This window comes from Myxocyprinus asiaticus, chromosome 30, assembly GCF_019703515.2.
Source record: "Myxocyprinus asiaticus isolate MX2 ecotype Aquarium Trade chromosome 30, UBuf_Myxa_2, whole genome shotgun sequence".
Classification (NCBI taxonomy): domain Eukaryota; kingdom Metazoa; phylum Chordata; class Actinopteri; order Cypriniformes; family Catostomidae; genus Myxocyprinus; species Myxocyprinus asiaticus.
Window position 1 is genome coordinate 15,737,704 of NC_059373.1, and position 15,616 is coordinate 15,753,319.

At 39.7% G+C, this 15,616-nt stretch overlaps 1 protein-coding gene across 2 annotated transcripts in view; it reads right to left on the minus strand.

Moving 5' to 3' along the window:
- LOC127420636 (regulation of nuclear pre-mRNA domain-containing protein 1A-like) overlaps positions 1 to 14,813 on the minus strand; it is a 47,641-nt gene extending 32,828 nt beyond the window's left edge. For both annotated transcript variants that reach the window (XM_051663046.1, XM_051663045.1), the window contains exons 1-3: positions 14,526 to 14,813; positions 4,696 to 4,825; positions 4,161 to 4,267 (exon numbers count right to left, since the gene is read on the minus strand). In XM_051663046.1, coding sequence (XP_051519006.1) covers positions 4,161 to 4,267; positions 4,696 to 4,825; positions 14,526 to 14,676 — 388 coding nt within the window. In that variant the 5' untranslated portion in view covers positions 14,677 to 14,813. The remainder of the gene's footprint in view (positions 1 to 4,160; positions 4,268 to 4,695; positions 4,826 to 14,525) is intronic.
- Between the last annotated feature and the right edge of the window lie 803 nt (positions 14,814 to 15,616).

Consider the following 15,616-nt stretch of genomic DNA (forward strand, 5'->3'; position numbering starts at 1 on the left):
CTAGATAATACCACTTATAAAAAGAGCAATTTTCAGCGTTTAACATTTTAACATGTGACAATGTTCTTGTTTAAAAATGAGAAAATGACAAACCTGAAGTTGCAGTGAGACTTATTCCGCTGATCACGTCTACTTTTAAAGTTTGCGCTTTGCCACTGAGCTTATGAAATGCGCATGCTCCTTGTCCTTGACTTCCTGAACAAACCAGGCCCCGCGATGTGTTGTCATACTCCAAACCAATGCTATTGGTTGGCGAGATGCTGGCCCCACCTTAATGTAATGACTGACAGGTGGAGAGTTGAACATGTTAATGCAATTGGCTCGAATGCATTTTCAAAGCCACACTGGCAGTGGGAACATGAAAATGTTAATGCAAAGGCTTCGGAATACATTTTCAAATGCATATTAACAGGATGTGGGCATGATGATCATGTTAATGCAATCAGCTTGGAATGCATTTTCAAATGAATTTTGCTACATTCACCCCGAGGCATTAATGAAAATGCAAATTGAGATTGTCTTAATTGTGAGTGTTAATGCATTTAAGGAAAATTACATTTAACATTTAAATTTTGCTACAACTGCTGCACAAATATACCAAACATATCAATTCAGTTTGGGTAATATATTTTAATTTTGCAAGCCATAATGCATTCAAATGAATGTTAAATTCAAATGTTACAACTAGGGAAGGAAATGGCAAATGCAAATGACATTAGAATTATGGATTAGAATTTTCATTTTGCATCAAATGTTGCACGTGTATGAAAATGTAAATTCAAATAGTGAAATGTATTGCCATTTTGCATATCACATTGCAAATTGAATAAAGCCAGTCATATGCTTCCATACATTAGATTCCAGAAGTTATCCAAATATATAATGCAGTCCTTCTCAATGACTACGACCCCGTTTACACTTGGTATTAAGATGTGTCTCAGGTGATCTGATCACATGTGGTCAGCCGAAACATCGTTGTTTACACCTGGTCGCTTAAATGCATCTCCTGTGACCACTTGTATTTGGATTTCGAGGGGAGGGTCTCTGCTTTCATGACGACATACATCAATTACTATGTCAGTGTGTTACTGCGTGATAATAAACTGCAAAAAGTAATAAAAGCCAAAGAATGTGCAAATAAAACCAGCATGCCATTTCACTCCGATGCAACTGAAATTAAATCTAAGCACAAACACAACATTGAGCACAATTCTCCGTTATTTTAGTAGAGTATATGTATAAACCTGAGGTTCAGATGTGTGCTTCTCATCTGTGTCCCTGCAAATTGATATCAGACACACTGAAGATGATTAGTGAAGTTCTCTTGCATGTGTATGTATTCGATTTTCACATTTTCAGATCAGACGGCAAAGTTTAAAGTCCCAGTGAAGTGCCTTGAATAGCACAGTTTCCTTTGGCCTGTTGACATATTTCCTACTGTAACATGGAGTTGGGGCTGGACTTGAACAACTCATGTATTTTAAAAAAATAGCCAATAGGCTTTACTTCACATCGTAGCCCACAGAAACACATTGCCTGTCTACCATGCTGCTGCTAGAGTGTGAAACTGGTACAGAAACTTGAGGAGCATTCTCAATACAGAGTCCGACTGCTTTTCCACTGACTTTAAAACCGAACGATGACTTAACTGACCACATTACTACATAACCAGCCCACAAACAAACACAGCGCATCACGGTCTTTGCTTACAATGAGGCTCGAGCCGTTATGCAAGTCAATGGATGTTAATGAGAAACAAGCGAGTAAAACCCCACAATATATCATGTTTTGAATCACAATACACTAAACAAAAAACACTTAGTCATAGGGCTGCAACTAGTTGATTCTCAAAATAATCGTTAATCTAATGATTATTAGAATGATTATTCGACTATTTGTCGATTACTGCAATGATTAATAATTGGCTCTTAACCGACTATTCATCTTGTGCCTCGACTTAAAAGGTTGTATTAAATGTGAATACAACAATAAAGAGGACAAAATCGACTTTTAAAAATACCTCTAAATGACATTCACTGAATTACAAGGGAAAAAAATACTTAGATTTTTATTACATTTAATGAATTAAATTCACTGTAAAAATTATCAAGTGTTTTTGTCTTGTTTTCCATTTAAAATGATCTAAAAATCATGATATGATAGAAACATAAGATATTTAGACCTGCTTTCAGAGAATGTATCTTGAGTATAAGTGTATTTTGTAGATAAGGGTATTTTTTCACTTGTTCATAATTCTGCCAGTGCAGTAAAGATGAAATATACTTGTATTCAATACATATTCTTTGAAAACAAGTCTAAATATCTTATATGTTGCTTCTCAGGTAAATGTATCTTATTTTAAGGATTTTTTGATATTTTAAAATACTAAATATATATTAAATATTATATTCAACATTCTCTAAAAAACAAAAATTATTCTGCAGTATTGCTCCTAAAGTAAATGTACGTAAGGAGTTTTAGATCTTTATATAGGAAAACAAACCAAAAAAGACAAATCAATAAATTACTACACTCTCTCACCTTTTTGTTGACCTTGATCCATCTTTAACACACACACGCACAAAAAAAACTCTCTTCTTAACAGAGCTGCGTACAGTGGATTTTCTTCACAATAAGATACACACCGTGACAAATATATTATGATTTACTACATTGCAAGCCATCATGTTATAATCTAGCTGCAACAAGCAGGCACGAGGGATGAGTGTCTCTGCGCAAGAGGGTTTATCAGCCGGTAGAAGTTTGAAACTCTCTCACTCTGTTTTTCACATGACTCATGTTTGGCTCTGACCACACAGAGAAATGCCAGTTTCAGAGTTTGCGCTTATTTACACAACCCACTTCATTATTATTTGAACTTTAATAAAGGATGCATTAAACATATAACACTGGGCTGTTTCATTTTTTGATGCTCTGACAGACAAGTTTTGCTCAAACGGAATGCCAGATCCGGCTTAGCTTTATTTCACATCAAGAAGACACTTCTGTATTTACTTATTTTGTAGTATAATTCCCTCATACTTTGCGATCTACATCACCTTATGCTGTTTAGAAAGTTTCGAGTGCATCTGGACTGTGAGCTGTGTCTTCCTCCTCTCCTCAGTCAGGCGTGAGCTGCAGTGCTCCTCTCGAGCGTCATCATGAGTATTTCATATGATCTCGTGTTACGTTAAATGAGCTCAAACGACTATTCGACAACGCAAATTTTTGTAGAAAATTTTTTGTTGTCGATAACGTCAACTAATAATATCAGCCTTGATTAGATACGGTGTACATCCCAAGAAATCTCAGAAAAACTGCTGCATTAAAAATAAACTTCAAACATTTTCTTTGCATTTAACTACCGTGAGCGCGTTCCAATCAAAAGTGATCGTTCCTATGCCCTAATCCCTTCAAAGACAATTATCCTCCACACTGAGGGCCATTTACAACTCACTTTTTAAGTGATCTCTATTGGTAATTCTGTTTGGACTGACCCTCCAGAATGGACTGTGCTCCCTCCAAAGTGCCCTGCGAAGGTTTCATCAGCGCAGGTGAGAACACAGCCAAGAGCGCTGACCAGATGTAGGGGGAGGGTATGTTTTTTTCTAGAAAATATTCGATAGGACAAGCCTTCTCAACCTCTGTGTGACATCATGGATATTCCTAAATCTTTTTACCCTGAAGAGAGAGACTCCAGATTACGCTTATCTCTTCTGAAAACAAATTGTGTCAACGTTGAGAAGCACACAAGCATAACAATGACCTTAAAGTTAATAGATATGGACTAAAAGCTGCAAATATATAATTTTGATTTCACAAGGTCTTTAAATTGTTGTTTTGGTGAAGTGGCTGATTGACAGGTGAGGGGTGGCACTTCGCTGCTGTCCGGGACGGTTTAGCGTTTTCACCTCAAATGCGATGTGGTCACACGTGTTTTTGACTAACTCCGTATGCGTTTTTTGCCATCCGATCACAAAACTTTTTAGACCCCGTTTACACCTGTATTTAGTGTGGACCACATGTGATAGGATCGCCCGAACGAATCTTAATACCAGGTGTAAACAGGGTCTATTTCATATTTATAAAAGCTTTTGATAGGATTTAGCTTTTAAATCAGTGACAGAAGGACTAATATGACCTTATGGTGGTGTACTTACGCAGAACCTCAGAGAGTTTGTTCAGCACGTCATTCTCATACACAGCTCTTTCCTTCCAGATGGACAGAACTCTACTTAAATGTTTCTTACAGCTTTCCTCTCCTTCACTGCACAGGAAAAAATGAAAACATAGGCACAGTAAGAATCACAACACAACAATTTATTCTGTCATCGTTTACTCACTCTTTTTTCTAAAAACCTGTAAGACTTTCTTCCGTGGAACAAGGCCTCAATTCACTTCTAATGCATCTTTTTTCCATACAGTGAAAGTGAATGTTGACTGAGGTTTGGAACGATATGATAGTGAGTAAATCACGACAGTATTTTAATTTTTGGGTGAACTAAACTTTAATTCACAAACATTTCATTAAAGGCTTTATGAGGGAAATACAACCACAGGATTTCCTTGTGGCTGGATTAAAGAGCAAGGTTGAGGCCCTATGCGTCATACAAGGTGTTCAACAAGCTACAAACGAACAAAATTCAACAGACAGTTTGAATGGGAGAAAACAGTATGTATGTTGGTCTAACTCACCTGGAGACGTGCTTGAAAGCATCAACAATGAATGGGGCAAAGTCTTGTGTGAACTCTGGTCCTTTCCTCTTGCTGTTCTGTATGACATCATTCGCAAGATACAGAAAAGTCAGCTTGCGAGAGACCTGGGCTGCACCAATAGAAGAGAAAATTAAACATTCCTTGATTTAATGGGTAGTTTGGGCAGGAATAATGCTTTTTTTTAAAGCAAATTGTAAAACAATACATATGAAAGCTCATATACACAGAAACCTATTATGAGATTACAATGTAATCTGAACCTGCAGAGATTACAACACTTGATAAAATCAAGATTAATTTTAACTTCTGCTTGCGTTGTCTATATTTCTTCATTTAGACATTATTTTGGACATTGAGGAAAAAAAACTCTTTTGAAGCAACTAGCCTAAATGGCATCAACAAAAAGTACTAAGCAACATAAACACTGGCAGTCTAGGCTCTGCATGTACTGTACGTTTTGAGTGACAGACACATAGTTTGCTTGTTACTGACTGTGTGAACAGAAAAACCTGCTATGGAAACTACACCTTCACTGTAGTAACAATGAGATCTCAGGAGACATAGAGGGTCTAAAGATAGCTCTTTTTCCCATTTACTTATACCACCCAGACAATCCATATCAGAGCACTACTCTCAAATGCACAATATTCCATACCCAAAAATTAAGGCTTAGTGGCATTCTGTGTGATAGCTCACATACATTGTTCAAAAACATTACCTGTAAATTCTGTAAAGGTGAGCTAATAACCATATAATAACTTCAGTTCAGCACTTTAAAAGGATAGAATGTTTTTAATTTTAATTTGTAAATCTAGTATGGTAGAGACAGGTCTAAAAGGCAGATTTACTGTGTGCACTTTCAGAGTTTTCCACCTTGGTAAACTCTATGTACCTTAGTCAAGGTGCATGCCATATTTAATATGGGACAAATGAAGAAGAGTCTGTGACTGACAGTCCATTCCATATGTTTTACTGTCTTAAAGGGATAGTTCACCCAAAAATGAAGATTGTCTCATCATTTACTCACCTTCTTGTCATCCCAGATGTGTATGGCTTTCTTTCTTCAGCAGAACACAAATTATAATTTTTAGAAGAACATTTTAGCTCTGTAGATCCATACAATGCAAGTGAATGGGTGCCAACATTTTTTCGCTACAAGCACATAAATACAGCATAAAAGTAATCCATACAACTCCATGTATTCTGAAGCGATCTAATCGGTTTTTGGTGAGACTCCAGTGTTTTAATCCACATATTCAGAAGTGAGATGATAGGTGTGGGTCAGAAACAGATCAAAATTTTAGTAATTGTTTGCTACAATTTCTTCTCTCTGCCCAGTAGAGGGCGGTATGCATGTAGAATGTGAAACACCAAAAACACAAGAATAATGTGAAAGTGATCTTTTTTCACCTACACCTATCACATCGCTTCTGAAGACACTGATTTAACCACTGGAGTCTTATGGATTACTTTTATGCTGACTTTGACTGTGATTCTTTGAGCTTCAAAATTTTGGCACCCCTTCACTTGCATTGTATGGAACAAAAGAGCTGAGAAATTCTTCTAAAAATCTTCATTAGAGTTCTGCAGATGAAAGAAAGTCAAACAAATCTGGGATGGCATAAAGGTGAGTAAATGATGAATTTTCATTTTTGAGTGAAAAAAACAAAAACAAAGTACAACCGGGCCTTTAAGGTCCTAGATTACATCCATCTTTCACCACCTATGTATTCCGTTCATTGGTAGACTTTGGACTTTACATCAATACCTCGTAGCCTTGTTTTTATTTGCGGTATATTTAACCCAGACTAAGGTCCATTGTAATCTTCATTTCTAGGGACATGCTTAAGTATGCCCGGGTATGCTTCGTTTTTCTGTTTTCCATATCAGATCGCACCCGGTCGACTATGTTACATTTCAAAGTATACTATTTTGATCACGAGCGAATAGGAATGAGTTCGATGCATGTGCATTACGGCTGCTTTGTAATACTCTTTTAGTACAGGCACATGAACCGACAATGCACACAGATGTGAACTGTCTGCGTGTCGAGTCATCACTGGGAAATAAAGCAACAACAAAAAATAATCACAAATATTAGAGTATACTAGGCCCGTTATCCGAACACAAAAAGGAAACTGAATGCATTATACTGAACATTCAAAGCTAGATTGAGACCTAAAGACATTAAGTTTTACCTATGTCTTGACATTCACATGCATCTAGTGATGAATACAACAAAGCTGATCATAGAACATACTTTTACAGTATATTATGCTTAAAAACTATTCATTATGCATTGTCATTATAGCAGTGTCATAAAGCAGTAATGTTGTGTCATGGCACAACATCGTTATAACCATTTAGCAGCACCGGTGGATATGCAGGATTATCCTAAGTGAATGTTAATGTCTGTGAATCAGATAAAGGTGGAAAGAAGACTGTGCACGCCTATGTTTACACTTGCAACTATAAACAACATTTGTTGTTTATAGTTGCATTACATTAAAAATGGCCTTGTAATATAAATGCCTGCAGCCAAACCTTCAGTTTGGTCCCTTTAGTTGTCTGTCATAGTTCCTGTGCAATTTATAAAATACAAAAATAAATCAATAAAAAGCTGTGGCAGCATGAAGTTTTAACATAAACTGAGAACAAATCAATTAAAAATTGGCTTTTAATTGGTAAATAAAGCCCTTTCAAAATCTGCAGTCATTCTACCTCTCATATATGTAGGGTAAGTGCACCCAATAAGCCCATGTATCCTTTAAGCCCACTTTCAAATTTGAAGTGAAATTTAAGTCTATTTGTCACTAGAGCGTTATTTTCGTTGCAAGCCAATTAGATGACCCAAAATTAAGTTAGGACAGCCTTTCTGCAAGCACCCCTAAACGCCCACACAAGTGGCAGACAAACTTTGGTGTGAAGAGGACCTGCAAAAGAATACAAATTTCATCTATTTCCAATCAGTTATTTGGAAATTATGCTCAATTTAAGTAACATTAAGAGACTGATGGTTTTATCTATGCATGTAATGACGTATCAGTCTAATAATAAATCACACATGGCCTGGTCTATGGACTGGCTTCATAATGTGCTGTACTGCCAAAGCATCAAGTATTTTAACCATGATCCCTTTACATTTTTGGTTGCATTTTATTAAGAATAACTCTTAAATAAACCATACATTTTTCATCATATTGCTGTTGCCGCCATTTTATAAAAGCAAAAAGCTACTCAACTTTTGTGTTGTGCCTAAGAACACCGCTTACCCATGGTAAAATCACTGTAACGCATGGACTTGGGTGTCTCTCATCATTGCTGTTGCGGTTATTTTATAAATGCAAAAAGCCATTGGAGTCTGTGTTGGCTTAATTTTTACCTCACTGATAGAAAATATTTTATTACTATACAGATGTATAGATCTGTCACTGCTCCTCTCACACAAGGTATTCCCCAGATCTCAGTCCTTGTACCATTACTGTTAATTATATATATATATACACCGATCAGCCACAACATTAAAACCACCTGCCTAATATTGTGTAGATCCCCCTCGTGCCGCCAAAACGGTGCCAACCCGCATCTCAGAATAGCATTCTGAGGTGATATTTCTCTCACCACAATTGTACAGAGCGGTTATCTGAGTTACTGTAGACTTTGTCAATTAGAACCAGTCTGACCATTCTCTGTTGACATCTCTCATCAACAATGTATTGCCATCTGCAGAACTGATGTTTTTTTTGTTTTTGACACCATACGGAGTAAATCCTAGACAATGTTGTGCATGAAAATCCCAGGACATCAGCAGTTACAGTTAAGCACTTATTTCACAGATGTAATAATTATATTTTGACTGGCTATCTCTGATGTTATCTGATTTTTATTAAAAAAATTTAAAAAAAAATTGGTATTGTATTGTACCTAATTGTATCAGTGTTGCTTATTGTAAAGCGACCTTGAGCTTGGGAAAGGCACTATATAAATAAAACTTCTACAGTGATTTTTCAACAGTTGAGAGGGTTTTTAGACACTCCGCTTGGAGTGCACAAGTGCAACAGTGGGTGAAAGTCTTGGGTGCAGTTCCAAGCAACACAGCAGTCACGACAGTGATGAGACATATACCAATTTACAATAAACATCAGATTTACACAACACAATTTACATATCTGATATACACATAATTACATACAATGTACAGTATACAATACACACAATATAGAATACACATACAATAAAAATAGTATATAGAGTACATATAAAATATACAGTAGGTTGTATTGTACTGTATTGACATTCAGGCTGTCGGTTGATAGACAGTTGCCAGTGTGTTGTTAAGACAGAATATAATTTATGACAGTCCAGTGTTAGATAAGATTAATAAAGTGCAGTGCTGATGTATATTGATCGTGGGAGATCAAGAGTTCAAAAGTCTGATTGCTTGGGGGAAGAAGCTATCATGGAGTCGGCTGGTTCGGGTCCTGATGCTGCAAAACCTCCTGCCTGATGGTAGCAGTGAGAGCAGCCCATGGCTCGGGTGGCTGGAGTCTCTGATGATCCTCCGAGCTTTTTTCACAAACCGCCTGGTATACATATGTCCTGGAGGGAGGGAAGCTCATCTCCAATGATGTATCTGTCAGTCTGCACCACCCTTTGCAGGGCTTTGCGGTTGTGGGCGGTGCTATTGGAATACCAGGCAGTGATGCAGCCAGTCAGGATGCTCTCTACAGTGCTGGTGTAGAACCGTGTGAGGATGTGGTGGTTCATTCCAAACTTCCTCAGCCGTCTCGGGAAGAAGAGGCGCTGATGAGCCTTCTTCACAACGGCCTCAGTGTGGACGGACCATGTGAGTTCCTCTGTGATGTGGACACCGAGGAACTTGAAGCTGCTGACTCTCTCCACCGGTGCGCTATTGATGGTGATGGGGCTGTGTTCTCTGTCTTTTCTCCTGAAGTCCACCACAAGCTCCTTGGTCTTGCTGATGTTGCGGGAGAGGTTGTGCTCCTGACACCAGCGTGTCAGAGTGTGCACCTCCTATCTGTAGGCTGTTTCATCATTGTAAGTGATCAGACCTACCACCGTCGTATCATCAGCAAACTTGATGGCATTGGAGCTGCGTGTTGCCACACAGTCATGTGTGTACAAGGAATACAAGAGTGGGCTGAGAGCACAACCCCGCAGGGCTCCAGTGTTGAGGGTCAGTGATGAGATGTTGCTGCCCATTCTAAACACCTGGCGTCTGCTTGACAGGAAGTCCAGGATCCAGCTGCACAGCGAGCTGTTTAAGCCCAGAGCCCGGAGTTTCTCATCAAGCCTGGAGGGCACTATGGTGTTGAATGCTGAGCTGTAGTCTACAAACAGCTTTCTCACATAAGTGTTCCTTTTTTCCAGGTGGGAGAGAGCAGTGTGTAGTGTAGATGCAATGGCATCATCAGTGGAGCGGTTGTTGCGGTAAGCAAATTGCAATGGGTCCAGTTAGGCAGGCAGCACAGAGCAAATGTAATCTCTGATAAGCCTCTCAAAGCATTTGCTGATGATGGGGGTCAGAGCAACAGGACGCCAGTCATTTAAGCAAGTGATTTTAGATTGCTTTGGTACAGGCACAATGGTGGACGTTTTGAAGCATGTGGTGACCACAGACAAGGAGAGGGAAAGGTTGAAAATGTCCGTAAAGACACTAGCCAGTTGGTTCGCGCACGCTCTGATGACGTGGCCCGGAATGGCGTCTGGACCCGTGGCTTTACGGATATTCACCCGTTGGAAGGATCGGGTTACATCCACTACAGAGACGGAGAGTGAACTAATCTCTGTAGCTTCGGCCGCGAGAGCTCTCTCCGTGAGGGTGGTGTTATTTCCTACGAAATGAGCATAAGAAGTATTTAGCTCATCCGGGAGAGAGGCAGCGGTGTTCATGGCAGAGTTTTTATTCCCTTTGTAGTCCGTGATGATATTAATTCCCTGCCACATGCTTCTAGAGTCGGTGGTGTTGAACTGTCCTTCAATCTTGTCCCTGTACTGGCGTTTGGCTGCTCTGATAGTTTTGCGGAGGGCATAACTGGCTTGTTTGTGCTCCTCCGCATTCCCGGAATTAAAAGCGGAGGTCCTCGCATTAAGTGCTGCACGAACATCGCTATTAATCCATAGCTTCTGGTTGGGGTAGATCTGTATTGTTTTGGTCAGAACAATGTCCTCTACACACTTTCTGATGAAACACGTTACGCTATCAGCGTAAACCTCGATGTCATCAGAGACGGACCGGAACATCTCCCAGTCCGTGTGATCAAACCAGTCTTGCAGCGTAGAATCTGATTGGTCCGACCAGCACTAGATCATTCTGAGGGTGGGTGCTTCCTGTTTCAGTTTCTGTCTGTAAGCGGGCAGAAGAACGGAAGAGTGGTCTGATTTTCCTAATGGTGGGCGGGGGAGGGATTTGTAGCCATCCCGGAAGGAAGAGTAGCAATGGTCCAAAACCCAGTCCCCTCGTGTGTTGAAACTGATATGTTGGTGGTATTTTGGTGCGAATGATTTGAGATTGGCTTTGTTAAAAGTCCCCGGTCACAATGAATGCAGCCTCAGGGTGTGCGGTTTCCTGCTCACTTAAACTCCCATACAGTTCCTTGAGTGCCCGGTCTGTTTCGGCTTGTGGCGGGATGTACACAGCAGTGATAATGACAGTTGTGAATTCCCTCAGTAGCCAGAATTGTCGACACAGAAGCATGAGAAATTTCAGATCAGGAGAGCAGAAAGACTTGATAGAATGTACGTTCCTCTGATCACACCATGATTTGTTTATCATAAAACATACACCACCACATCTGCTTTTACCTGAGAGGTCTTTAGCTCTGTCCGCTCAGTGCACAGAGAACCCCGTGGGTTCGATGGCTCAATCTGGCAGATAAAGCAGCAGTCCCTTGTCTCTCATTGGAAAGAGATCCGCGCTCTCAGCTCGCAGAGCTTGTTGTCCAGAGACTGAACATTTGCCAGTAGAATACTGGGTAGCGGGGGGAGGGGGGGGGTTGATTTGTGCGACGTCTTACTCTGATGAGAACGCCGGCTCTATTTCCCCTTTTCCTTCTGCGTTTCCGCAGCCGGGCAGCCCAGACAAAGGGCTCCGCTGGCGTGTTTATAAACAGCGGGTCAGCATCGAGGAATTGGAAGTCCAGTTTTCGGTGCAGAACCAATGTCCAAAAGTGTTTGTCTATCATATACAATAAGGCAGACAACATCCAAGACAAAAAAAAAAAAACAAAAAAAAAAAACATAAGAACTGTAAACAAATGCAGCAGCCATACTTGGCGCCATCTTGAGTGCACTGTTTTTGCATATCCCAGCTAAGCTGGGGTCAGAGCACAGGGTCAGCCATGATACAGCACCCCTGGAGCAGGTCAAGGGCCTTGCTCATGGGCCCAATAATGGCATCATGGCGGTGTTGGGGCTTGAACTCCTGACCTTCTGGTCAGTAATCCAGAGCCTTAACCGCCGAGCCATCACTGTTCCTGTTTTCCCATATCAGGGTCAGCCATGATACAGCGCCCCTGGAGCAGATGGGGTCAAGGGCCTTGCTCAAGGGGCCAATGGTGGCATCATGGCGGTGTTGGGACTTGAACCCCTGACCTTCTGGTCAGTAACCGCCGAGCCACCACTGCCCCTCCACACCTTGGTGGCATTATGATGCATAAACTGTTGGGTAGAAGACTTTATAGACATGTGCACATGGCAGCCATTGCAAGTCCACAAGATCGCAAGTCCACCATCAAGTGTGTCAAGTGGGAAGGGCCTAAGTATGCCCCTTACTTACCTATGGTAAAAATACAGTAACTCACTGCCTCGTGGCTTTTTGCTTTATTAAATGTTCATTAGATATTTACTGTTCATTGAAAAGTTTTTTTTTTTAATAATACTTAAAGTGCACCTATTATGTTTTTTCAAATATTACCTTTCATGTAGTGTGTTATATATAGCTGTTTGTGAATGTAAAAAAGTCTGCAAAGTATCAAAAATCAAAGTGCCCGACAAATGGAGTTATTGAGTCCCAAAAGAATGAACCGATTCTGAACACCTGAAACGAGTCGTTAGTAATTCCAGACTTACTTCCTGTACTAACCTACATAATTTGGTAACAAAAAACCTGCCTCTGGTCTTCATTGGCTGCTCGCGAACAGCTTTGACCCGCCCTCAAACACTACACTAAGCGATAGACCAATCACCACAGACTGGGACATCAGTAGAGCAGAGTAGGTTCTCTGAAAGGAGGAGTTTAGAATGAATCCTTTAGAACGGATCATCATTTTTATAAATGGTTGTTCCAACCATTTGACATATAAAACTTCAAATGAGAGATTAGTCTTTCTTTTTATCCATGCTTTGTCTATGTAAACTAACAAAATATAAATATAAATATAAATAAACTAACAGATTTTGGTGGCCTTAACAGGTACACGTACACCAATGTGTGTCCAGGCAAAGCAGGTGTAGCGCCTTTGGAAAAAACTTTATTAAGCTTTATTCTTTTTTTTTTTTTTTCCAATTTGGAATGCCCAATTCCCAATGCACTCTAAGCCCTCGTTGTGGCGTAGTGACTATTCGGAGGACGAATCTCAGTTGCCTCCGCATCTGAGACCGTCAATCTGTGCATCTTATCACGTGGCTTGTTGAGCACGTTACCGCGGAGACCTAGCGCATGTGGAGACTTCACACTATTCTCCGCGGCATCCACACACAACTCACTATGCACCCCACCGAGAGCAAGAACCACACATTATAGCGACCACAAGGAGGTTAACCCAACGTGACTCTACCCACCCTAGCAACTGGGCCAATTGGTTGCTTAGGAAGCCTGACTGGATTCACTCAGCACGCCCTGGATTTGAACTTGCGACTCCAGGTGTGGTAGTCAGCATCTTTACTTGCTGAGCTACCCATACCCTTATTAAGCTTTATTCTATTATTCATGATCATTATGGCTCTGAAAACCTTCCTGTTATGCTGAAATGTGTTAGTTATGTCTGTAGAGGATGCACTACCAATAAAAGAATAAGACACCGATTAAAACACTCTCCTGACCCACACTCTTCCCAAATAGGATCAGCCAGATTTTATGCCATCTCAACACAGCCCATATTTTTGGGCCACATGTCGACCCATGCAGCAAAGTGAAAGGGTTCTGGATAGACACAAGAGGTCACTGGATTGCCATTTTACAGCAGATATCACTTGGCTAGTAGAAATCCTTCTATAAATAAAGGCTCTGTCCTAAAACGTAAAGAACTGCCTAAAACTATGGCCTAAAACTGTAGGTAGTAGGGAACCAGATGTGAGGATGCTTAAAAATGGCTGCCAGGTCAGTGAGTGCATCAACAACTATAGAAATGAGATCATAACATCCCTAATGAAGACATCTTATCTAATATTTATTCTTGTACTTACACTAACCTTACCTACAGTAGTAAAACATCAAAGTTATGGCCACAACTGTGTTGCTCCAGTCCAGTCCTGACTAAACACAGGTTGCTGAGTTTCTTACCCATTTCATTTCTGATGCATTCTGGGTTAATGTTGATTTGCATTAAGTAAATCAGTCAGAAATTGTGGGTTTGACGCAGTTATAATATAAAGCTAAGCTTCTGACATTGATAATGAATCAAAACATATTGTTGATGAGCTAAGCTGTTATGTTATAACGGATTAACCTATGATTAGCTTGTTTGCTACATTGGCTGTTTAACTTCATTTCAAAACAACAAAGCATTAAATGAGCTCGGTTTTAAAAGCTATTTAGGTGTCTGTGAGTAAAATCTACCTCTTCTTACCTTTTTTCAGCTCGTTATACCAGACTTTGACGATGGTTTTTGAGTGTTTTCTGTGGTGGATGAGCCACAGTGAAAGAGTCTGAACGCTTTGCTGGGAGTTACTCAGCTCGGATAATTTCTTCTCCAAAGCAGAGTCCGAGAACACGGACATTTTCAGTTTTAAATGAATATTGGGAGGAAAAAGGCTCCTTGCCCACACCAAGCACCCGAAGGTCGCGGTTTTTAAAGCTGGTAACTCCTCAGGCCAGCTACACACATTCCCTGTTTTACCACAGAGAGCATACTGAGCATGCGCAGTATCACTATGCCCTTTAAGAGGTTGTGTCACAAATCTTTACTACTGAGCAGACTGGGAGACAGCAGTTTTAGGCATGAAGTCTAGTTGCGTTTAAAGGTGCAGTCATTCATGTAATTATACTGTGCGGTATATTACGACTTTATTAATGTCCAAGGGCAAATTTAGGCTTACAGACAATATCAGACAAATCTTAAAATTATTACAACCGTAATGGCAGCCTGCAGGTGAATACACAAGGAAATAGTATAGACTGTGACATATTAGAACAAGTTATAGAAATAGAATATCCGATGAAATGAACTGTGTTATGTAAAATGAATTACGTTGTGGAGTAAATACTGTACAATATGTGAAATGTAAGAAATATAAGCCTCCTTAAGAATAAAGAGCATTTACTGGTAAATTGTAGTCTAATTTATTTAGATATGAGATTAGCATTTAAAGGATGATGAAGCATTCAATATAGCCTATTATTAAAAATTATAAAATCATGTAAAGAGGTCATCTAAAAAGCCCCCTTCACAGGATCTACAATGATCTGAAATCATTATCATGATTGTGATTAATGTAAAATACAAAATCAAATATTTCACGTAAAATGCATTTTGACAGTGTAGAATCAAATTGAGTAACTGTAAAAAAAAAAAACCCAGAATAACCACTCAGTGAGATAAACCTAAAAGGTCAACTTATCCTATATTTAGCAGAAATACTGTGCATAATAAATAGTAAACTTGTTCAAATTAAATGAAACTTACTTATTATAGAAAATAAAGGGATGTCATCAATTAGA